Source organism: Simochromis diagramma, unplaced genomic scaffold (genome assembly GCF_900408965.1).
Source record: "Simochromis diagramma unplaced genomic scaffold, fSimDia1.1 OVJJ01000486.1, whole genome shotgun sequence".
In the NCBI taxonomy this organism is placed as follows: domain Eukaryota; kingdom Metazoa; phylum Chordata; class Actinopteri; order Cichliformes; family Cichlidae; genus Simochromis; species Simochromis diagramma.
In genome coordinates this window covers 2,739,284-2,763,926 of record NW_024387047.1, presented here as the reverse complement: position 1 = coordinate 2,763,926, position 24,643 = coordinate 2,739,284, and the positions used below count along the sequence as shown (strand labels likewise).

The 24,643-nt window shown below is 41.4% G+C and overlaps 2 protein-coding genes across 4 annotated transcripts in view; one reads left to right on the top strand and one right to left on the bottom strand.

Moving 5' to 3' along the window:
• Positions 1-16,973, top strand: part of LOC120741685 (serine/threonine-protein kinase 32C-like) — a 97,625-nt gene extending 80,652 nt beyond the window's left edge. For all 3 annotated transcript variants that reach the window (XM_040044693.1, XM_040044695.1, XM_040044694.1), the window contains 4 exons: positions 4,957-5,082; positions 5,367-5,495; positions 8,804-8,871; positions 12,756-16,973. In XM_040044693.1, the coding sequence (XP_039900627.1) occupies positions 4,957-5,082; positions 5,367-5,495; positions 8,804-8,871; positions 12,756-12,963 (531 nt within the window). In that variant the 3' untranslated portion in view covers positions 12,964-16,973. The remainder of the gene's footprint in view (positions 1-4,956; positions 5,083-5,366; positions 5,496-8,803; positions 8,872-12,755) is intronic.
• Positions 16,974-17,586: 613 nt separating this feature from the next.
• LOC120741702 (placenta-specific protein 9-like) lies at positions 17,587-24,569 on the bottom strand. Its single transcript, XM_040044725.1, has 3 exons — positions 24,260-24,569; positions 18,445-18,536; positions 17,587-18,099 (listed from the first exon to the last, which is right to left on the bottom strand). Exons 1-3 carry the CDS (start codon positions 24,321-24,323, stop codon positions 17,950-17,952), a joined length of 306 nt encoding a protein of 101 aa, XP_039900659.1. The 5' UTR covers positions 24,324-24,569; the 3' UTR covers positions 17,587-17,949.
• Positions 24,570-24,643: the final 74 nt, after the last annotated feature.

The following is a 24,643-nucleotide window of genomic DNA, read 5'->3' as shown; positions in this document are numbered from 1 at the left end:
AACTTGACTGAGTCCATGTTATTGCTGTCGCCTTGAAGACGGCGAGCTCACTGCGAGTGGTCGCTGATTCGTCTTTGAAGCAACCATTTCAAAAGCAGCGAGTTCGCACGTTCGTTGCACACAGTCGCGCTAACGTTTGGTTGTATTTCAATCTCTAACTGTTGTTTTCCACAGTGTAACTGTAACACACAGCACCAACTGCTTATCCGTGATGTAATATGACCCTCTTCACAGAAAGCACCTTTCTTTCTTCTATTACTCTGTCACCCAGTGTGCACAGCTCGGAGACAGATACTGTCTACAGATTTATTTCCCTCTGCCTTTTTAGTTTAAAGAAGGAGTATAAAAAGTAACCAAATTTAGTTACAAAGTTGCCAAGTTAGCAACCAGTGAGGTGAACTGAATCCGGTCGTTAAGTGATGACGTGACGAATCCTACTTCCGGGCCTAAAGTAGTCTGCGTTTAATATGGCTTTTGTGTTGTTAACATGTTTAATATTATGTATTTTCTTCTATTTAATCTCAAAAAGCTCCTAAAACAGTCAGTGATCACTGTTGATCTCCCTCGGCTTTTATTACCGCTAATCATTTATTTAAGCTCAGTTTTTAAAACCTTAGGATGTAACTACAGCCCAGCCCATGCAGCAGTATATGAATGACTAACCTCGTATTGTGGATGGATTATCTCAGTTGTTCTCCTGGCTGAAGTTTGGTCCTTTTACAGCATCCTGCCATGCGATTACATTTGTTCCTGACCACCGAGAACACTCACGTTAACTTTTATCGAGTGGAAAAAAAGTTAGCTTGTTTATATTATGCTAACATAGCAGTGTCGCTAGCGATCACGTAGCACATCATTATATACCAGCTAGACCAACTTCAGTAACCCTACAAACGTCACTGCTGTTTAGTTTTCTGTCTTCATTTATGTTGGAAGTGATAACAGAGCTGTACGTTTTAATTTGTTTCTGGATGTTAAACTCAATTGTTACACCTGGTAGAGCAGAACGCTGATCATTTTATTAAAGATGAAAGACTTTAGACAGTTTTTCAACTCTCAGTAATGCCATAGTGATCGTTTGATATATGGACCTGCAGCGGAGTTTAGGCCCAGACACGGCTAGGGACGTCAGACTGAACAATCGGATAGGGACAGCGCCGTGAGTGAGAGGGGTGTGAGATGGTCAAGCTGAGATGCATAATTTCTACATTTACAATAAAATAAATATCCAATTGCTAAAACTGAAAAGCAAATATCTACCCAGTAAACAAATATCCAAATTGTCAAACATGTATGAACAGGCTTAGCGATGAGCTCTATTCTGAACGACAAAGCTCACTGATCGCTCTCAGCAAGCAGTCCATTATCTCTCATTATTAGCAAAGAGCAGTGTTTTTAGTTGGCTCAGGCCTTCGCCTTGCTGGCAAAAACTTGTAATCTTAATTTTATGGCTTGTCTTTAATCAGGTTCACGTCTTCTTTACCAGCTGGTGTTTGTGCCAACATCTCTTTCACTATGTCAGTATGCATCACTTTCATCCAAGGTTTAGGAGAGAAGCTATAAACATTTGGTTTGGACATTTTAATAAAATGTATATGAGCTAACTGATAAATGGAAAGGTTAGGAATGTGAATGCCAGTCCCAGGAAACTAAAGTTACAGTTTTTAATTAAGTGAAGGCAGATTAACTCTGACCCATGTTGCCTGAGTGCAGATGGTCTTCCCAAGAAAGAGGAGCAGGATGTAGAGGTAAAAAAGTCAGCGGAGCCAGTGGAACTGATGGTGCAGGTATTCTGTGTGTGCGTGAGTGCTGTGGGGAGGGGGGATGATTCGAGACCCCGAGGGCAAAGAAGGGATGGAGAAAGAAAATGACAGATGGGATGAAAGCACAGAAACTGAGCGTGTGGGTGAGAGACGAAACAGTGCATGTGTATCTTTGTGTGCTAACTTATCATAACGAGTGTTTTAGTCTAATATTGAGACTGAAAATGTTTTCTTAAAAGCGAAAGTGTGCCAGTTGGATGAGATAACTCCCTCTGGATCAAATGTTAATAATTCTGCTCCAAACTTTCCTTGCAATAAAAACCCACCTTATTCTGCTTTGCATCAGCGTCCTGTCATCTAAGCAAGCAAAACTGTTCTGGAAACTAGTCCTCTCCTCCCCTCTGGTGATATTTCTGTAGTTATTTGAAGACAAGATTTTTGAGTGGGGAAGGAAAACTGTGGCTTGTTCAGGAGGATACTCTTTGGCAGAGTGTAAGTGCAGAGCAGGAGTGCGTGCATGTGCTCTGCGTCTGAATGACTGAGTGTTCTGGACGGAGCGACGGTCTCTTCCGCTCTGCTGCTGATCGATTACCGTGTCTGGACTCCACCGAGACTGAGCTAACTGGCCCTGCAGGAGAAAACTGAATCAGCCTGTGACCAAAAGAAGAAGAAAGTAAAGCGCAGGAAGCGAGCTAACACAACAACAAAAACCACATCCCATTGTCATCTCCAGCGTTTTACCCCCGAGGTGAAAAATGAAGCAGATGGCATTCCATTTAAAAACACAACTGTATCAGTACCAGCTCTTCTTTTCTCCCTGGACTGTGCGACTCCATTCATGTGTGGTGTCCATCTGTTCTGATCAGTGCAACAATTCTGATTCAACCTGATTGGAGTCAGATTTGATTAACAATTCCTCCTGTTGGTGGATTTATTAGTAAAGGTGCATTCGTCCTCCTGTTCAAATGTAGTGGCAACACAATTATTAGTTTTCTACAGAGAAGGAAGAAAAATTATGTTTTGGTCAATTTGTTTGTTTCCCCATAAATAATACCACATTTGTAGATTGAGCAGCAGAGTTGAGTATGTGGGTTGCACCCATGAAAAACTTGCCAAACCTTCTCTTGCTAGTGCCAAACAGCTTTTTCTGCTGTTGGCTCTTCTTTAGAGCTCCTGGTACCCCAGGTGCTGACAGTCAGGGGCCTGATTGGTCCTGTTCATCGATGAGTCGGGAGTTTTCCTACACCTGTTGGGTCGTACGGTCAAAATGTTGCAGTGTTGATTGCTGCACCAATAAGGTAACAGTTTTTAGTGGAGATGTCTCAAGATGAGATTCTGCAGCCAGTGGCAATCCCATATCTCCACAGTCTGGGACCGAACTCTATCCTCCAAGATGACGACACTCTCCGCAGATCGAGGCTTATCATTGACTAGGATGGAATGACCTGCCTGCAGTCCTGACCTCAACCCCACTGGGATCAGTTTGGATGTGCTGTTTGTGCCAGAGTGACTAACACAACCACATTGGCTGATTTGTGACAAATGAAGAATAGGATGTCATCACATAGCAGTGTGTGTGACCAGGCTGGAGACCAGCCATCCAAGCCCCTGTTTGTTAAAAGAATAAACTGTTAAATTGCCAATATCTCTTTATTGTGTTTCTTCAGGCTTCAACCATCCAATCTAAAAAATGACACCAGCCAAGAGTCAGTACCAGACGTTTTATAAATGAAAGACTTTTATAAATGAAAGAAAGATTGTAGGAATAGTCTTAACCACTTGAGGTGAGGGCTCTTCAAAAAGAAATGAAGCTGCCTTTGACTCTCACACTACCATGATCTGAAAACCTACACAGACAGATTATAAGAATGTATAGTGATAAAACGCAAAACCAAAAAAGCAGATTTCATGGTTTCTGTATCTGCATGTCAGAAAGCCAAACGATTGCTATTAGCTAGATAAACATGCATGATCAAAAGGTTTTGACAGCAGACGTTAAAGATAGTTGGGGAACAAAAATGAAACCGATACAGGGTCCTGGTAGTGTGCAGGCTGGCACGCTATCATCGTTTACTGGGACACTCAACGGGAATACGTGTTTATTAAAAAAAAAGTATTTTAGCTTTCGTGCTGTTGTAACTGAAAAACAGTTACTAGTTTCCGGCTTTAGAATAGTGACCAAAAATCACATTCTATATCTCTTAAACGATTTTCCAAATCCTCCATGGAAAACATCAAAAATCCAATCTCCATCAGGAGTTTTCATAAGGATTTAGACCAGGGGTGTCCAACTCCAGGCCTCAAGATCAGGTGTCCTGCAGGTTTTAGATCTCACCCTGGGTCAACACACCTGAATCAAATGACTAGTTCATAACCAAACCTCTGGAGAACTTCAAGACATGTTGAGGAGGTAATTTAGCCATTTAAATCAGCTGTGCTGGATCACGTCTAAAACCTGCAGGACACCTCGAGGCCTGGAGTTGGAAACCCCTGGTTGAGACAAAGCACTCGCACTTTGGTTGATGTCTGTACTGGTCTGTTGTGGTGCAAATACAATGTTCTGAAACTGGACTGGTTAAAGTGCAAAGTTGTTTTGTCTTGTTTCTTGTGGACTTTGGAAATTTGCACAGCCCTGTGAATAATTTTGCTTTATATTATTAAAGTCATAAGCAGAGAAAAAAAACGAATATAGGTCTCCAATGATAAGTGAGATGAACTGCTCGTCACATTGAGAACGGTTGCTCAAGCTCACCCTCACATCCGCTCCCATTTTCTCTTCCCTTTGAAGAGATGATCCATTTTATCTGTTCCTTTTATTAATGCAAGACTTCCAGCCTCTTGGGTTTGATCATTTTTATTAAAGCTAATAATCTTTATTTATAGTCTTTTTTTTTAACTCTTGCGTTCACACAAGGCAGCACCTCTACCAAAACAATGTAAGGTTCACAGTCCTGCGGGTTTAACATATTGAGTTCAACACATACAAGCATATTAGTAAGATATAGCAGATGAAAAGGGATGGCAGGTGGTAAAAAGGAAAGGAGGGAAAAAACAACTCATGTAAGGGTTTTATTTCACCTCCCGTGGAGATCAGCCTGGCTGTGAGCGAGGAGAGAAGGTGCGAAGGTGATGTTGCTACTCAGAAAGTGATGTTGATGAAGTGTGTGTGCTTGTGTGTGTCTTTTCTTTCCAGCTACTGACAGTGAACCCAGAGCATCGTTTCTCCAGCCTGTCTGACATGCAGACCGCTCCCTACCTCGCTGACGTCAACTGGGACGCTGTGTATGAGAAGAAAATGGAGGCTGGATTTGTTCCCAATGTTAGTGTAAAGCCATCACATACCTCGCTCTCTCTCACACACACAGACTGAAGCACTCCTTCATGCTTGCTGATCATAATGAGCATTTTTGGCAACTAAATAATGCACGCTGGCATGCAGCGTCTTTGCGGTGCACTCACCTTATATTCCTGCTTGCATGTCAGTGCATTCATGTGTGCTGTTCCCTGTTGATGCTCAGAGCGCGTGCACTCTGTGGTCCATTTACGATGGATGCTGCTCCTGTGTTTGTTTCTAATTATCTCGCGTGCATCTCGCTCACACAGAAAGGTCGCCTGCACTGCGACCCCACCTTCGAGCTGGAGGAGATGATCCTGGAGTCACGTCCTCTTCACAAGAAGAAAAAGAGGCTGGCAAAGAACCGATCACGAGACAACAGCAAGGATTCACAGTCTGTAAGTGACACGGTGCTCTGCACAGAGCTGCTGCGTCCGTTCTTTTATCTCATGAAGCAACACTTAGTGTGATACCTCTGATACCAACAGCTTTGACTTTTATGCATAGAAGGCACAAACTAAACCATTAGTTTGCAATTAATTTGCTTCTTAGTGAGTCGTGAGCGCTACCACTAAAGAAACTTTTTAAAGCAGTGTGTTGGTAGCTGCTGGTAGTTTTGATTTGATTTTAATGCTTAAAATATACATGATCAGGCATAACAACCTGTGACATGATAACACTGATTATCTGTTCATCATGGCACCTGTTGGCAGCTGGGACATATTAGGGAGCAAGTGAACATTTTGTCCTCAAAGTTGATGTTAAAAGCAGGAAAAATGGTCAAGTGCGAGGATTTAATTAAGTTTGACAAGAGCCACATTATGATGGCTAGACAACTGGGTCAGAGCATCTCCAAAACCACAGCTCACGTGTTCCCAGTCTGCAGTGGTCAGTATCTCTCAAAAGTTCCCTGATCTAAAGAATAGTGAAAACCGGAGAACTGGTAAACACTGTAACCAAAGAAAAGTCAATAAAAATAATAAAAAGGATCCCAGTCCTCAGAAAGGCAAAGTGATCTCCATCTTCTTTCATATTTAGTAACAAGAGATGAAGTCCTCTTAGTAGTTATATAACCTCTGCATTAAAAGCACTATGTTCTGTTAAGGAGGAGGATTTTGGAGTCACGAGTATGAAGGTGGAATTGTCACTGCATCTGTTAAAAGGCCTCTTCTCTTTGATCATACAAAGGGATCATTTTCGTTTTTTCATCTTCAAAAGAGTTATTCTCTCGTAGGCACCGATATGATTTGCTGTTTACCTGTTATTTTGATCTTTGTAGCCTCCAGCAGATTAGTGTGGTTTTTGCTTTGTACAGTTAGGTTTTTGTTAACTTTTGGACAATTACACATCTTCTATAATGTGGCCTTTGTGCAGCACTGCAGTAGACTTTGAATCCCAGTCCTTGTATGATTGTGCAGACTTTCAACTTAAGATCAAAGGGGTTTAACAAAAGCATCGCATTAACTGTTTAGGAATTACAGTCATTTGAATACACAGTCTCTATTTTTAGAGATTGAAAATACAAAGATTGTTTTTAGTACTTGGATGAAGCCTAGAACCATGGACGTCACCCAATGGCCTTCTTGTCAAGTGTAAATGGTGGTTTTGCATATTCAGTCGCGTGTTTTTCCATTCATGAAAGCATCTCTCAGTTGTAGCCTATGAAAGTTAAATGCCTGCCTCCTTGAGACGTTTTTGCTCGGTCCTTCTCTGATAGGCTCATTTTGTTTTTTTCAGCCTGATGATGGGCTCCTTCATTTCTATGTCAATCCATTTTTACAGAGCGTTTCAGTGAAAAACTACCAAGTAGCTTCCAAGTCCAACACTTGGAATCAGCTCCGTATCTTTCATCTGCTTCAGCTCATGAAATAATGAGAGAACAGGGCACGAAACATCTCATCAATAACCTGCTGACGTTTGAGCCTCTAAATATGAATTCTTGTAATTCCTAAACAACTAATCCAAAGCTTTTTTTTTCATAACCCTTTAATTAAAGGTGAAAGTCTGAACTTCACTGAACAAAATTACAAAATGTGTTTGATTGCCCAGATACTTACAGACAGACTTAACTGTCATTGCTAAAAGCGAAAGATTATGAAGGGACCACCAGAAGAGTCGTGTAAATTATTTTTACCCACTGCATTACTCATTGGTACAGTTTTTATAAAGAGCCCGGGCCGTTCCAGGATAACAATGCAGCTCAGGCTTACCTTTGTCTCCGCTCTGTCACATCCTGTCGACACTGTATATTTTTAGATTGGCAGTGAGCCAGCTGGCATTTTTTTTTCCTCAGCTGTAGTGAATTACCTGTGCTCTTAGCTCTGTGATACAGTAGAAGGATAAAGCGAGACACCTGTGTAATCATGCTCACAGAGGCAATACAGTACAGTTTCTATATCGTTGAATACTTGCTGTCGATCTTTGGAGTCTCAACCCCCACCGGTCTCGGCAGTTTGCGTCCCCCTACCTGTTCTTCCTGTTAAAACTGATTTTTTTCTTTCCACTGTCACCAAGTACTAACTTGATTGTTCGGCTACGTTCACACTGCAGGCGAAAGCAGAAATTGCAGAATGTGCAGGAATTGATAGACGGCTGCAACAACACCTACTAGCTCTGTAGCCGCCATTTTTACTTCCGTAAACAGAGCGCGTTGCGTGTCTTCTTTTGCGCATGCGGGCCGCTTTGAGGGCCGTGAACCGTTCACACTAGAGCGCTTTTGCTGTCACATTTTATTTGTCGTGTGAATAACCAGACAAAAAAATCAGAATTGAGCATTAAGACCTGCAGCGTGAACGTAGCCTTAGAGCTCTCTCTCTATTTCTCACTTTACAATATAAAGAGCTGTTGTTGTGATTTTCCACTGTACAGTTAAAATTGAATTGAATTAATAGGCTGTTCTGTTAAAGGATGAAATGAATAATCCCCAAAAAAGAAAAATTATTGCAGTTTAAATGTTAACAATTTGAATTTCAGTTCGAACTACAGCAAAACAAAAGGATTTTGAGGTAGCAGATGAATAGCAATGCAAGATATAAATGTCCTCCTCATTTTGCCTTAATGCGTGATGAGGTCTGCTGTCTGATTTGTGTGTGCTGTGAGCAGGATCAGAGTGTAACTGCAGCAGTGCAGTCTCTGTTTCTTTGTCTTGGTGTTATGTTTGATTGAGACATTATTTACCACAGACGGGAGACGTCCTCTCTGTATTTATGAAAAGCAGCCTGCACCCATCAGACGCTCCTCATGACATCATGTGCGTGTGTCACGTGTTATCAGGGCTGATGAACATGTGCAAAGAGCGTGCACCTCTAACAATAGGGTTGTGAGACGCTGTGTGTGGAGCACATACATGCGTGTGTGCCCGCTTGCGTGTACTCATACTGCGTTATTACTGAGATTATTAAATTATGAAGCCTTCGGTGCCGTTGTCATGGCCCCAAGTGCTTTTGGAAATATGAGCTTCTATTTTCGTCTTGGGCCAAACATCCAATTTGAGGAGAGCTCACAAACAATTCATGACTTGTTTAAAAGAGCAACGAGGGGGAAGGATGAATATCCCTGGGAGGTCACGCACTTGACAGATTGAAGTTGACGTCAAGTTTTGTTTTGTGTTTTTTTTTAATCTGCGGTTCTTGATAATGCTGATGATGATGATGAGGTCGATGTGTAAGGTGACGATGAGTGTGCTTTGTCTGTCATCTGCCTGCAGGAGAACGACTATCTACAGGAGTGCCTTGAAGTGGTGCAGCAAGAGTTCATGATCTTCAACCGAGAGAAGTAAGAGAACAGAAGAGCAGCAGACCGTCTATAACACGGGCTAAAAGCAGAGGTTTCTTTTTTTTTATTCAACGCAGCCAGAATGAAATTAGCTACCATTAGTGTCATCCTTTTAGAACGAATGCAAAGGACAGAAACATTCCTGCCACTTGCCTTGTTTGCCCTTTAAACAATCGGATTGATATCCTCAGCTGGAGCTAAATTTAATCTTCTTTCATGTTTCTTTTCTTAGATTGTGAGGCAACATAAGGGGTTCATTTGTCTTTGGTCTTAAAGCTATCTCGCAACCTCTTATTTTTGGGGGGCAGCAATCATATATTTAGAAAACCAACGGCAGTAATTTAGCTAAATTAGTGACACTTTAATTACAGTTAAAACTAGATATTTTGCCCATAAACCCCTGAGACAAGAGGTCGGCACATTTTACTGTTTCTTTTATTAAATTGCATAAAATCCATGCACAAAAGACAAATTGAGACTTTAAAATGATATAGCAGTTTAAGGTAACAAAGCATCTTCGTCCTTGTCCTTGTTTCCCTTGCTAGAATCAACAGTCAGCTTAACAGTTATGTCACAATCATGTCAATCAGGAACCAATGCAGGCACAGGGAGAACATATAAGAGGCTCAGTTGATCAGGAGGACCAAAGCAGGTGCTGTCTTCCTGCTCTAAAGTGTCGGCATTAACCAGTATGCTAGCATTCAGTCCTGTAATAATACATCGTTTCAAATATGTTAAGGTTCTTGTTTTCCAAGGTGCTACTGGTGCGGGGGGAAATGCAAAAAAATACAAATTTCTCACAGCCTGTGCTTGTAGATATTATATCAAACTTAAACGCCTTTATTGTTTAATCATGAAAGTCTCCTTTTACATTTTTCCCCATGCAGATTTTTTTGCATGCACATTTCATAAGATTCATGTATGAAACGGACAAAAAGTAGAGTCTTACACAATGTCTGACTTGTGGAAATAAACAGTCGTGTGAAAAAAGTTCCAAAGGACTCTTTGCAGTCCTATAAAAAGCTCAGTACATTGTTCCCTCGTTTATCGCTGGAGTTAAGTTAAAAAAAAAAACCTGTGATAGGTGAAATCAGCGAAGTAGCCAGCTTTATTTTTTTACAATTATTACAGATTTTTTTAAGACTGTAAAACCCCTCACTACACACTTTATACACTTTTCTCAGACGGGTAACTCAGACGGTAACTTCTACCTTCCTTTAACATGTCCACAAGTCCAACTTTTTGTGCTATGGTTAGCATCTTCCTTACTTTGACGGTGCAAAGCGTTTCGTCGGCATTGTTGTGTTTGTTGGGGAGAAAACTTACAAACATACAGTACAGCACTTCACAGTCACACTGCTAGCAACAGAAGATGTATGTATTTGACAGGCTGAACGCATTCTGTACTGTACAGGAGATACGGCACGAGATTTATTGACAATGGTCTACAGCCAATCAGGACGCAGAACACAATGTGCTGTTTAAAAAAAAAAAAGCATGCAAAATTGCACCAAAAAAATGTGCAAAAGAGCGAGGCCGCGGAAGATGAACCGCGTTATAGCGAGGGACCACTGTACACCCTTACTGCTTCCATAGGAACTAAGAGTATAAGTAGCTGCTGCACTTGATTAATTAGACATCAGCAAGTATGGACGCCTGTCTTTAGGTCTGGAGCATTCACGTATGTGACAATGCCACAATCGTTCAAGGAGTCTTCCATGCAATGCTCAGCGAAACTGCAAAACACCTGCATCTCAGACTGTACAGGCAACAGTTAGTGTTAAGTGTTACATTTCATGACAGTACGATTAGAAAACGAGGGAGCAGGGATGGTTTGTTAAAAAGGGTTGCCAGGAAAAAGCTTCATTTCACTGGATGCAAAGGTTTGCTTTGGAAAGTTACATCTGAACACACTACAACACTTCTGTAATCATGTCTTTTAAACATAGAAGACTAAAATGGAGATGTTTGGCTGTAATGGATAGTGCCATGTTTGGCCTAACCCAAACCAGCTCATCAGCTCAAACTCCTTATAACAACGGCCAAGCACGGAGGTGGAGGGGTGTTGATTTGAGTTTGGTTTTTGGAGGTTTTTTGCAACCATGGGACCTGGATACCTCACAGTCCATGATCTGCTCTGTAAAACAAAGTATTCTAGAGTCAAATGAGACCATCGTGTCAGCTAAAGCGTGGCAGAAACTGGGTCATGCAACATGACAACGGTGCTAAGTGCATCATCAAATTTACAACAGAATGGCTAAAAAAGAAAGGAATCAAGGTGTTACTATGGCCCAGACCTCAAACCAACTAAAATGCTTTGGCAGGATCTTAAGAGAGCTGTGCATAAGCAAACAAGGAAGAAAATAAGGTTAGATTGATAGGTAAACAATTAGCTCGATATTAAAACCCATAAAAACCTCCCAAATATATCAGTAACAACAACAATGTGGATCAAGTGTAATATCTTGTATGATCAAAATGCTGAGGATGCCACTTTCATACGATAGTATAAGGAATGTACCTTGTATGAGACACATAATACATAAATATTTACTACATTTCTTTTCTGTATGGGCGACTTCATTTATTTTTTCCACCTTTTTCCCCTCCGTTGTGTTTGTTACGTTGCAGATACAGCACACAATCAAACATTTCTGACTGTGCATACTGATTGTTTGACTAATCTGGAGGTTTGTTTAAGACCCGTCTGATTGTTTTGACTGCTCCAGTTTCTCCTGCTGTCAGACGTTGCTGCAGCGATATCAGTGTATTTTCCCCCCTACGTGTCCACACGCACTTTCAAAACGAAGGCGGCACAATAACAATTCATGATGATAGTCAGATCTATAAAAATAAATCTGCACTTCAAAGGTTTGCAGTCATAATGATGAGTTTAAAAAAAACTGTCACCTTATACCACGACTGCTTTGGTGAATGTGGGGCTGGCACTGGAAATGCTCGTACGATTGCAGTGGGAACAAGTTAAGGGCTGCCATATGTGAACAGGTACAGCAAATGCTAATTTAATCCTCCAAGAGCATGCAGTATAGAGTTACTGGTATATGAAGAAAAGCATTACATATTACTCCAGACCTTTACGACAGCCAAGCTTCTGTAATGAAATGGCTCAGTTATGTAAATCAGAGATGACAGGAGGCTTTTTAAGAGTGTAGCTAAATTTAATGCATCTAATGTTTTCTTTACATCTGCAGAATACACACTGCACAACATAAATGACTACTTTAGAGTCCATTTATCATAGAATGTATCTTTGTATGTAAAGTGAGCAACATTGGTTCAGTGCTGCTCTAAATTATTGCCTCATTTATTATTGACCAGGTCCTGCCGCTGCAATGTTACTGCAGTCCTCCTCTGTGGCAAATGTCTTATTATATCCTATTGGTCTGATTAATGGCATGTTACTTCTATTTATAATAGAGGGCATAATGTCTAGAATTATGTGCAGTGATGTGCATAATATAGTAAAGTCTAAAGGCCTCTTGACTATTTTTCTGAGGATTTTATAGCTCAAAAGTTTGGAAAAATAATTTAATTACACAACATGGGGGCATATCTCGGCTGCCATCATAAATGTGGTGATTTAGTTTTATTTATATAGAGCCAGTTCACAGTTAGTTTATCTTGAATGGGTCTGTGTAGTGAGATAATAATATTAAAGACAGACTCAAACTATAAGATGTATCCCCTCTGAGCAGGTACTTGGTGACTGCGGGGAGGAAGAACTACCTTAGAACAGGAAGAGACGTCCAGGTTAGAGGCAGCCACCTGTAGCAGGCGATTGGAGAGTGAAGGGAAGGAGAAGAACGAAAAGAAGTGCACCTGGCAAACATGCACACATATTCATGAGTCACTGTGTTCCTCAGGTTGAAAAAGCGTCAGGAGGAGGGTCAGTCAGAGGCCGGGAATTATGACGCTAGCGGCGACGGGGACGGAGAGGCAGAAAGCGGAGCCGCCGATGAGGACGCGAACGAGCCAGAACCAGGACCGGAAGCTGATCCCGAGCAGGCGCCCGAGTCTGCCTCCAAACTGAGCATGTGCGGCTCAGTGTGTTCCTCCCCCGGCAGCTGCTAGCGCCACATCGCCTCACAGTGACGATGGCAGCTCTCTCTGGCGGCTGCGGTGTTTGTGCCATGCCAACAGATACCTTCTCACCTCTCTCTCATGTCGTAGCCTACAGCGGAGGAAAATGACAGCGGGGCAACTTGGCGCACAGCAGCAGCTCCCATAACGGTTCCCCTCATTTACGCCCCCCACCCCCCATAGCATCTTTTTGGTAAGGCATGAATGAAGCGGAATCCCAGAGAGTCCCTGCCTATTGTACCTACCGCCCTAGAGTAAGCTCCAACTTCTATGCAATGTTACAGTATAGCATGACAAAATAATAAGGTATCACTTACTAGGAGGTGTCGTTCCATAAGCAGAGAGCCACACGAGCATGATGACATCCCGAGCAATAGCAGTCTACGGCTTTTTGAATAAGGTTAGTGGTTTTGGTGGAGGTGCCTCCCTTTATTATCCCTGTTCCAGATCCGATGGGGGACGACTGAATTATTCAGCACACGAAGGCACTCGGTTTATTTTATTGCCTGTGTCTTCAGTTCACTCTTCCCCCCCTTTCATGTGATGTGTGCCCTAATTTGGAACATTTTTTTCCTCCTGGAGCGCCTTCCTCTTGTTGCAACACCTTCCTGTGATACATTTCCAGTAAGTGTTGATGGCTGTCTGCAGTCAGCAAAGACAGTGTGACTGGTTTCATGTTGTAAACCTGTTTAAAGTTGTGCCTGTCGATGATGATCGGTATTTGTTAATCACATCGTAGCCATGGATGCGTTATAGGGCAGATTTTCCTCTTTTAAGTCTTAACCAGCTAGCTGTTTTTTCTTTTTTCCCCTTCAGGCCTTTTTAGGAGGAGAAGGTACTGAAGTTAAAATCAGTCCAGCAATCAGAATGAAAAGTTGTGCTTGTCACTGTGTCCAAAATGCTTACGAAGATTTAGTATTTTAGCCCTGCACCAAGCTCTGACCCAAAGAGGGTTCTGAAACTCAGCTCACTGCCAACAATGGCATCCTTTACACATCTATAAGAAAGCTCTGTTTGCTTTACTAGACTTCATCATCTTGTTAAGTGCTTAGTTTAGGATAAAGATCATCTCCCTGTAGAGGTTGGTTTGGGGTAGCTGTGCCCTGTCGGTACATCAAACTGCATAGATGAGCTACTCTTTGATTGTCGTAGTGAGAGTGGTACATTTTAGGGTGGCGCCGTTAATCTCAGTCTGAGAATATGTAGCAAAAGACCACCTTAAAAACCCGAAGGCCTAACAAATTGAAAAACCGTGTAAATAGCATACAGTGTAGGTAATTAAACTGACCACAGTTTTATGTGGGACTGCTAACTCGACGTGTAAACTTAAGGAAGAGCTGTGTGAAGCTTCACACCACTTCATCCCGCTCTTCTTTCCAAGTGTGCAGGCACAACTTGTAGGCAATATATGCCAAAGCTTTTCTACCATTTGCAACCATTTCTAAGGAACTTTGAGTGTGTGAATGTATGTCTCTTTATCCCTCTGATAACATAAAGTCAGTTATTTCTGCAAGTGAAGACATCGTAATTTATACAATCATAACGTGATGATGTGCAAACTGTCTATTTCAGGTAATGCATCTTGGGAAATACACCTGTTTGCTGTCTTGATGCAGCATTTCCACCAGTAAAGCTGTTTACCCCGGCAGCTTTGACTGACCTTTGGGGGTTGGAGCCACAATTTAATGTTGCACTCAGTTAATTTTGTGCCATTGCCTGCTGTAATGTTAATTGTGAGGTGCAGACAGAACAGTGTTGGCCTAAGTGCATCTCTGCACTCCCACTCTGCTCGGTCAACGAATGGTCTAGCCTCCACAGTGTAATTAGAGGACATGAGTGAAATATCACATGAACAGGTAAAACAGTATTAGCTACAATATTTGCTTCACTCTTTATTTACTTTTGCCTAAACAGCCAACAGAAACAGTTAATGCCCAGCTTTTTACCAACTTGATGACTGAAGCTTTTGTATTTAAAAAAAAATTTTGTTCTTGTGCCCAACAGGGGGATTAATTTAGGCCCAGTGGCTTTCTGGGGAAGATCGATACTCATGTCTTTGTTTTAAATAAAGAGCTAGAGTCAGGTAGTGATTAGCCTAGCTTAACATAAAGAGTAGCCACAGGGCAAAACACCTTACCAAAACCTGTAAAAGCTTAGAAGTTAACATTTGTCTTGTGTGATTAATTCTTATATAAATATTAATGTAGTGTTAATGTGCTCTGCTGGTTAAACAGCTAGATGTAGTGAATGAGTGGTCCTTAAAGGATGGATAAAACGTTCAACATGTAGCTACACCACTAACTGGGCTGCTGAACCACCAATGGTTTGATTTCGGGCTGATGGTCATGTGACAGGCAAGAGTTGTGATTTTGCTGGCAGGGCAGCTCTAGCTTTGTAACGTCTTTCTGTTTTTAAAGCTACAAATAAGAACTTGATAAATTCTGTGTTAATGTTCTTTCAGTGTTATAATGTGAGAGTTGCCTAGTAACAGATTGTTCTAACATAATTATGAAAAAAAGCCAAACTCTGATACATTTTATTCAAGTAATGTCACTTGATAGTAAAGTGTTACCAGTTGACATGTTTCAAATGGAACCTTGAATATCAATCTAACATGAAATATAAAGCACACAGAGCTCCGTATAGTCTACTGTAATAATACATAGCTTATTAATTCAAGTGTGGGCTTCTTCACTATTAGTCTCATATGACAGATCGATGTGTTAGCCTAGCTCACAATGAATATTTTTTCTAGGAGCTGAGTCGTTTTACTACAGTTTCGCACATGCAGGGTTGAAAAATATTTACAGTGTTCACAGTAACTCTGATATGATGTGAACATAGCATTAACCTCTATCAAAAGAGACAAAAGACAGTATCATATTTGGCTTATGACATGTTTGCTCTTAGCTAGCTTGCTAACATTAGACGCTAGGATACGGAGACTTGTGATTACAGCTTTTTCACACCAGCCTTTTTAATATGAAATACCAGGTAAACATGTTCTACAAATGACATTAATGAACGTTCTGTTATTTTAACTTTGAAAAGCTTTAATTAATGTGATAAGTTGACCTATGTTTATTTAGCATTTTATGTCAAAAGGGCTGCTGTGTAGTCACCATAGCTAATTTTAAGCTAACCTAATAGCTGATACTTTCAAAACGCAGGCTGACTGCTTGATAAAGTTTTCTTTTTTTTTTTTTAAATAAAATGGATCTATTATTAAGTGCTTGTTGAAATTTTAAACCTCCAATAAAACTCAGACAAGTAGGAAGTTGATAAAATGACGTAACTTCCACTGTTAAGCTAGGCTAACGGTTCCCCAGCTCTAGCTGTACAGTTGACGCTCAAACGTGACAGATGCTTTGACCTTGTTCCCAAAGGGAAAGCAAATAGGTGTGTTTCCCAAAAGTAAGCTGTTTCTTTAAAACACTACATTAAGATTAGATTAAGAAGCTTTCTTAAAGAGACATGAAATGTTATCTTCCAAGTCTGCCAAAACGTGTGAGAAATCGAATAGTCTTGAGCCCTGTGCTTTTATTTTTGCATGTACCTTTACAGTATAAGCCTGTTTTTTGCCAAAGCCTGGAGCTTGAGCCCTACCGGCTGATTTGTGCATGCACAAGCTTTTGGTAATAGCATACCTCGACGCTCACCTGATTATCGACACAGTCCAAAATCAGAGTATAACCGGCCTGCGTGACTGTTTACTTTAAGCTGTACAAATTGTATAATCCCAGTGTTACATGGACGGCATGATATTTTAGATGATATGCAGTACCTTTTTGACATCCTGTAGGTTGTCTTAATGCTTTGTTCCAAGTATACAGGCTCGTACCCTCATGGTGAGTGGAATGAGGTCAGCAGCTGTGTGTCTGTTGTGGATTAAGTGTTGCATTGTTGTCTCTGCAGCAGAAGATGAAGATTTGAAACTGGGGCATGTTTTCACTTCACCTCAATACAGAAATTGCTGCATTAAAAAAGAAAAAGAAAAAAAACAAAACAAAACTGATTGTCTCCATTTGTGGTTATTTCTCAGACTCTGTCGGCACAGCATCAGACTCACCGTAGGCCTGAGGAGTGTGTGGAACAATGTGTTAATTATGTAAATGGAAAATATTTGATTTTAACAGTTAATTTAGGCGTAACTTTTCTCAAAGTTACACCAAACTAATCTAGACTTTCGTTCCTTGATATCAGTGATCATTCCTACTTGGATCGTGCTTGCAAACCCTCCCGACATATTTCTTCATGTATTAATGTTCTGTGTTTTAAAACAAGCCATCGTGCTATATAGTTTGACCAGCAGCAGCATGTCTCAACCATTTTCTCACCGACTCTTTTGAGATTCTGTAGGTGTCTTAAGTCTGTGGTTACAGTTTGAAACTCAGTGCACCGTCGAGAAAAGAAATCAAGAAGAAAAATGTGATCCATGCCACTCGTTTCCTCCCTTATGATCCTACTTTGCATAATGTTCTTGTGCTGCAGGATTTTTACAGGGAATCAGTAAAAGGCCTTGTTGCTGAAACGGAAACTGCTCCGTGTGTTCAGAAAACATGCTGCTTCAATCGCTTTGATAATGAAAATAAATCTCCTTCCAGTAATTTGGCGTGTGTGTCATTTTTACCCAAATGCAGCTTTAATGGCAAAGTTTGTTTGCAGACAGTAGGGGGCAGTGAAGAGCAGGGGCATGTACTGGCTGAACAGAGGCGTCCCTGGTGAACTGATCTCTAAATAGCAGCGTACAGTGAAGAGGAATCTAGGACTGACTAGAATAGAGACAAGGCTGTCACAGGATTTGTAAGTATACATAATGCAGAGGCTTGGCTTTGTTCAAAACAATTCCTCTTTTTTTTTTTTCTTCTTTTTTTTGTATGATACAAACTTCATATGGAAAAATATAGAATAAATGCATAGACAGTTTCTCTTTAACAAGAAAATTCAAAGTCCACCCTATATGGATGTCCGCTTGGCTCAGGACTGGCTTCTCTCCACTGGATCTTCAAGGATGTCCACAGCCGTCTTTCCCACATTGTCCATCAGGTGGCGCCACTTTGGGGCCTCAATGGCATCCAGAAGAGCAGCCAGCTCAACCTCCAACTTTTCAACTGTGTCCTCCACTTGCTGCAGGAAGCGTGAGACATGCGTGGTTGACAAGTAAATAATACATTAATAAGTTGTAGTATGAATAATAGAATCATCACTGATGAATAATGAATCTGAATGAATAAAACAGTTTCCCAAAACAGCTGGTAACGCAAGGTAAGGTCTGAGTAGGACTGGGGTTTGCTGGATGAGATGATGTAGAGATCTGGAGTAGATCACTAGTGTATTAATAAAGTTATGAAAAAGGAAATGTTGAGGAATATTGGGCATTCATTCTGTCAAAACCAAGGAGGGAGGGACTTCCAAACCCTGATGGTTTCAAACCACTGAGGCCTAAATGTGAGGTTAGATTAGAAACTACACCTTCTCCACTACATCCAGTCGGTGGTGAAGATTCGTGTGCTCCTGACAGGCGCTTGAACGCACCGCTCGAGGCAGAAGGTGGGGCTCAGGACCTGAAAACACATTAGACGTATACTCAGTGTTACAGATGCACAGTATAAGCAAACAAGATGTAATAATGAATCATGAAAGGTACTTAATAATATGCTGTTTTTTACACCGTATGAGAGACGAGAATAAGGAGATGAATTTATTCCTGTGAGCTTAACAAAACTTTAGTCACACACTACGGGAACTGCTCCAGTATGGGATGTTAAAGAGAGAGGTCACATTATTGCTGAGGTATAGAAGTTAACATCAGTGCCTTTGTTCAGCTCTCCTAATCAGCCGGCTGATTAGGAGAGCTGAACTAAAAGACGGATCACTCATCTGTTTTATATCAGCTCAGAGTTGTGTAATCCTAGGCTCACTGTGTTCACGCAGGATTGTAGGTAAATTAGAACAATGCGACTGCATGCAAAGATAATGCAAAAGCAGGCATGTTTTTACGGGACATGCAGCTGCTGGTCACAGTTTAATTATGCACGGGAAGCACATCATTTAAACATGGCAGTGTCTTAGCAGTGCATGGCCATAAGATGTGAAATCTGCCATTTACCTACAACTCTGGGCTTAATAGAGCTGTTATCCCCCCAAAGCATGAATACATTTAAAAAATAGAGCAAGCCTCAAATAATAACCACATGGGTGTGGTTCAAACTGAATATTCTTGCCAACATACTGTAGCTTTACGAAGAATAATGTACAAACTCTTGCCTCTTGTTTCTAACATCATTGTAACCACTAAATAAGAAATAAAGGCACTTCCTGTCAACATTGCTCATATCTATGAGTCCAAAGTGTTTTTTATACACAATATTTGGCAACCTAAAACCCTTTGTTGGCAAACCGTGTGGAGTTTACCACATCATGGGAAACGTTAACAGTCTGATGAAAATCTTGATGGGTCTTGATAATCATTCAGAAATAAAACAAAATCCAATTAAATCCAGTTCGTTCCTGCTTTATGAGATAATAGCCGTACTTGACGGGTGGGTAAACAACAGAGTTCGTATCTTGTGGCCATGCATTACTAAGATGTTGCCACAGTGCCTTATTAACTTGTGGTCAGGACTTCATTATCACATTCTCATGTATTACTGACTCGTGGTGAAGCAAAATTTTGTGGCTACCCACTAATATTTTTTCCATCCATGCCACCAAAAAGGCTCTGGATTTGTTAGCTTGAGTGGCAGCTCGGGGCTTTGTCAAACTGTTTCAAAAACCGAGAGAGAAGAGGAGTTAAAAGACAACAAGACTGGAGGGAAATATGAGAAGAAGAAGAGTTCATGGTGAGGTGAATTAGTCTAAGGACAAAAAACACTCCCAAACTGGCGTCTGTGCTAGCTATCTTGCATCTATCATCATCTCTACATTTGTCTCACTGAGTGTTTGAGGATGAAAATGTATTTCCTGCTCTGTCTGAGAGGTTTTAGAGGAGCTTGTGGCTGATTTTGTTCCCTTCAGACAAAGCCAGTTTAATTATTTCTTATGTTTTCCACTATTTCTATCAAGCTAAGCTAAACAACTGACTGTAGTTTGAAGTTTTCTTACTACAATGATCGTACCATATGAATGTATATGCATCTACAGTCACGAAAGTCAACAGAGTTTTGTTTGACTAAACACTAAAAACATGGTGACCAATTAGAACTGAAGTCCTTATATATCATAGACATACAGCGTAACAAACGATAATTCTTTCTAGCCAAGCTGAAGACAAACAGGACTTAAACCCTACGCCAAGTACTCCTAAAACTATGTGAAACCTTTCGTTTTTAATTTTTTGTGTTGTCTCTGTGCCGTTAACATTCATATTATAGAGAATATTAATATATTTCAAATATAAATGAATTATTCTGAAGGTTAAATAATCAGCCTGCAGATAAAACCTTCAGATTGCCTGCAAACATGTGAATCCAGTAAGATACCATGTGTACTATAAATGCGATTTTAAGTTATTGATGGGTGCTGTGTCCCTAAGCCCCTTGAATGTGTCTTTTAAATCTATATGTTAAATGCATGCAGCGTTTGGCCATGCAAACATAACAGTACTCCATGTAAACAAACTCAAGAATTACACGTTGGGTTTAGTTTGTCTTTAAAACTGAAAAGGTTTCTGTGCAGATTGACTTTATCTTGCAAAGAAAACAAATAAATATCAAAGTTTATATTATTGTTACACGTCCTTATAAAGAAACAAGTCTTTGCCATCTGATGTACATCTTTAATGTAGAGCTGAAAACTAACCAGAGGAAATGTGCTTTTAGCTTATGTTGCTTATCTGCTCGTTTCCAAATGCAATGCTCCTTTTAACAGTTTATATTTTCTTGAATTATGTGACTCTTTAGTTAAACAGCAGCCGATTGATCAGGCCTACTTGAAGGCCACAGTTAGTATGCTGAGGAGACAGCCGTGATGCTTGGTGTTAATTCGCTTCAGCAGGCCAGAGAGGGCCACATGCATTGTCCCAGGCATTTCCCTTCTCACACTTAAGTTTCCAATTATCTGTTTCTCTTTGAAGCCCGGGTATTTGGGGGACGCTTCCGTTCACTTGCAGCTCTCTGCTTCTTTTTTTAACGTCTTCTTATCGGCGACAGGCCAAGCTCCCCTTGATAGTATTTATTCTTTATAAAGTAAAGTGACTGTCTCATCCACTGGCTGAATGCTTGCAGCTGTGAAGTCACTCTCATTTAGAAACAACGAAACACTTGGTGTGAATGTAGACGGCTAAGGCTTGACAGCATGTTATTGAGAATTAGTGATCTTTATGAAGTGTTTGGCTGACCCTGACCCCTAACTAAGTATTGTAGTTAGGGGTCAATTAGTCATTTTTTCTTTTGTGGCCAACACACAAAGAGTTGTACTCCCTTGTTCAGCTGTACCTGAACATCAAGCTGCCCTGATTTTACCACAGCCTCCCATGGAAACATTTTTACAAGCACCATTATGGTGTCCAGCGAGTGCCAAGTTCAGTACATGCAGGAATCGAGCCAAGAAAGAGCGATGGATGATGGAAGGTACATTAAATTCATCAGGCTTCCCAGCAAGCGGACTAAGCAGATGTCTGCCTCGGTGTGTGCTCCGCAGTGGGGGTTTTGTTGCACTCACTCTTGTGTATGAGGACTTGGCAAAGCTCGCTGCTTTGATTTGACAGTAACAGATGAATTATGAAAAGTCTGCAAAAGACATGAAGTTTTCCTACACTGGATCTACACTAAAGAGCCAGATGTGAATTTATCAAAGTGGCGGTTCTCGCTGTTGCATCTCACAACAACCACAATCTTTTGTTGTAGTGAATGTGCTGCTGGTTTCAAAATCAAAAACAACAGGGGGAAGAAAGGGGGATCTGGTTGGGAGTGAGGGGGGCTGAAATCCCTCCAAACCACAGCTGCGCTTCCATCTAAGTGTCAGCGTGTACACAGCGCAGCCTGCTCTTTTAGAGTAAAACTTGCAACGGGGAGCTACATGCTAAAGTTTGTGATGTATGTGGCGCCCACTGAGTCTGCCTTTTTTTGCAGATGCGATAAAAAGGGGCGGATGCGAAATCGCCAGCTTGTGTTAACAAACGGCAAGAAGGCATTTGTTCCTGTTTATGTTGGCATGTGCTTTCAGGCCATCTCGCTGAAGACTGTTTTTCCTCTTTCAGAGCTCTTCCAAGAGGTTAAGAAATGCACATGCACACGTAAACACACATCAAGAAAACACACCACAGGAAAAGCAAACACAGATATGACGATCTAACACAGCTGCAGCTGAGGACAAAGGTCAACTACCTGGTGTGTGTGTTGAGCGTGTTTGTATGTGATGCTTTGCGTGGCTCTCTATAGGAGAGCAGGAGTTCAGCTGAGTGTAAAATTGAAAAGTCAATACAGGTCAGAGCTCACTGTTTAACTGACAGCCGCATTACTTTTAAAGTTTAAGCTACAAGTCAGCTGACATTTCAGACCTTTCCTCCTTACTCCACACTGCTGACAACCAAACTGACACTTTGGTTGGGTAACTTTACCTTCTCCTTTCAGTTTAAAACCTTCTGCAGTACTGGTCAGTTGTAGTAAAGAGAGAGCTGAGTATAAAAGCACAGTTGGTGATTTACCAGTGGACCCATATTTCTACTTCTACCCATGGTCACGAGCTTCTGGCAATGACAGAAGGAATGAAATTACTTCCCCTGGGGTGGTGGTACTCTCAAATAGATATAGAGTGAGAAGCTTGGACACTTGGAAAGGGTTCAGAGTAAAACAGCCTCCTGGAAGCCTCCTAGAAGCAGAAGCAGGAGAGAATACATCTCTCGGCTGGCTTGGTCTTGGTATCCCACCAGAAGAGCTGGAGGAGGTGGCTGGGAAGCGGGAGGTCATCCCTGCTTACACGTGAATTATACTTCTGTGTCAGATCTACTTTGTAACAAACACCATAACCAGAACCCCATTTTAACAGCCTTCTATGTAACCTGACATGAACCTCCTGAGAAGTGTAACTACACGCCAGGTCGATGCATACCACAACGACTTGAATGGTGTGGAAGGTTGGGGATACAAGATTCCAGTTACTGCATAAATTAGGACAGAGATTTCCTGTAGAGGTTTAAATCAAGCTATGGATGGATGGATGGATGGATGGATGGATGGATGGTTGGCTTGATGGATGGATGGCTGATGCATGGATGATGGATAGAAGGATGGATGATGGATGGATGATGGATGGATGGCTGTTTCGGTGGCATGCAGTGACTCCAGTTTAGTTGACACATCAGTCAGCTGAATGCTACTTTCAGCTGACTGTGAAATAACTAAAGACAGCGCTACCCCTGCTTTGCTTGAATATAATCAGCTGATTTCACTTGACTTCACTTTTCACTGACGCTTCCATTCTTTCATGTAAAAACAAACGAACTTGAACTATTTTCAGCGTGTTAAGTTCATCAGAAAAGCCATCTGGTTTCTGTGCGTACAAGTCAACTGTCACGTCCACTGCTTTTGCCTCTTGCTCTGTGACAGTTCAACTGTTTTCACTACTTTTTCTTTTTGTAGCATTTACATCTTTTCTTTTTAAGATAACCCAACACACGAGTCTATAACTATTGTATGACCCCATTATCTTTTCATACTTAGTGTGTGAAATAAAAACGAAGTTTTTAGATGACATCAACTGTGGTCTGTGTGTTTGTGTGTGTTCACTCTGTTTGCTTCCTGCAGTTGGCCATTCTTGTAGTATGAAGTCAGTGTAATTCACACTCTGAGGCTGTCACACACAGATTTGGCTCTGAGGGATTGTCCCACATATTTCTGAATTTCCATTAGATTTCGGTGACACTGGAACACGCAGAGCTCAGAAATGCTGGTTTGAAGCGGCAGATGAACACGATACATGAAGTGATCGTTTGAGAAATACTCGCAACGTATTCGCTCAAGTGTAGCCAGAGCTGCAGTTAAATTAGTAACAGATGTGCTGGCAAAATCCCGAACACACTCAAACATGCATGATGTCAGTTTGGCGCTCATGTGAGCACGCACACACAAACACACACACACAGACGCACACACATCTGTAAACCTCTAAAGTCTATTGCACTGTGCTACAAACATGTAGTAGGATGGAGATGATCGGATGTATCTCCACTAAGCTGATCCATAAATCAGTTTTAGCAAATCAAAACGCTGATCTCTGTTCTGTGTTCTCTGACTCTTCCTGTTTGACCTGTGACCCCCACCTCCACCACGATACACACCGCACTTACCTGCTGCGGCATAGCCAATCAGGAGGAGGAGGAGTCCAATCGAGGAGCCGGAGGGGCAGCTCATGATGAAGACAGAAACCTGGCGGGCAGCTGGTGGCAAAGAGTGAGGAGTGTGAGAGAAAAGAAACAAAGAAGTGAGAGCCCCGAAATCTCTTTTAACTCAAAATTAGGATAAAAACCCAAAGATTTCTGCTTCCATAAAGCTCTTCCCTTCTCCCTCTCTGCCCCGTGTTCGGTCCTTTGCTTTCTAATCCTTCCCTCCCTGACTTGGTTGAGCTCACTTTCCTAATGAAAACTTTAGAAGCGGGACAAAAAGTTCAGATTCTGGGAAGGGGCGGGAGAGATGTCTGGGGAGGGGACTCCTCTTTTTCAGCTGCACACTGG

What these genes read in the sequence shown, in the direction of transcription:
- LOC120741702 (XM_040044725.1), bottom strand. Translation starts at nt 24,323, where the DNA reads ATGAGCTGCCCCTCCGGCTCCTCGATTGGACTCCTCCTCCTCCTGATT. An exon ending in GATTGGCTATGCCGCAGCAG is followed by an intron (nt 18,537 to 24,259) that starts GTAAGTGCGGTG and finishes ATGTGTTTTCAG; the next exon opens with GTCCTGAGCCCCACCTTCTG. An exon ending in GACTGGATGTAGTGGAGAAG is followed by an intron (nt 18,100 to 18,444) that starts GTGTAGTTTCTA and finishes CGCTTCCTGCAG; the next exon opens with CAAGTGGAGGACACAGTTGA.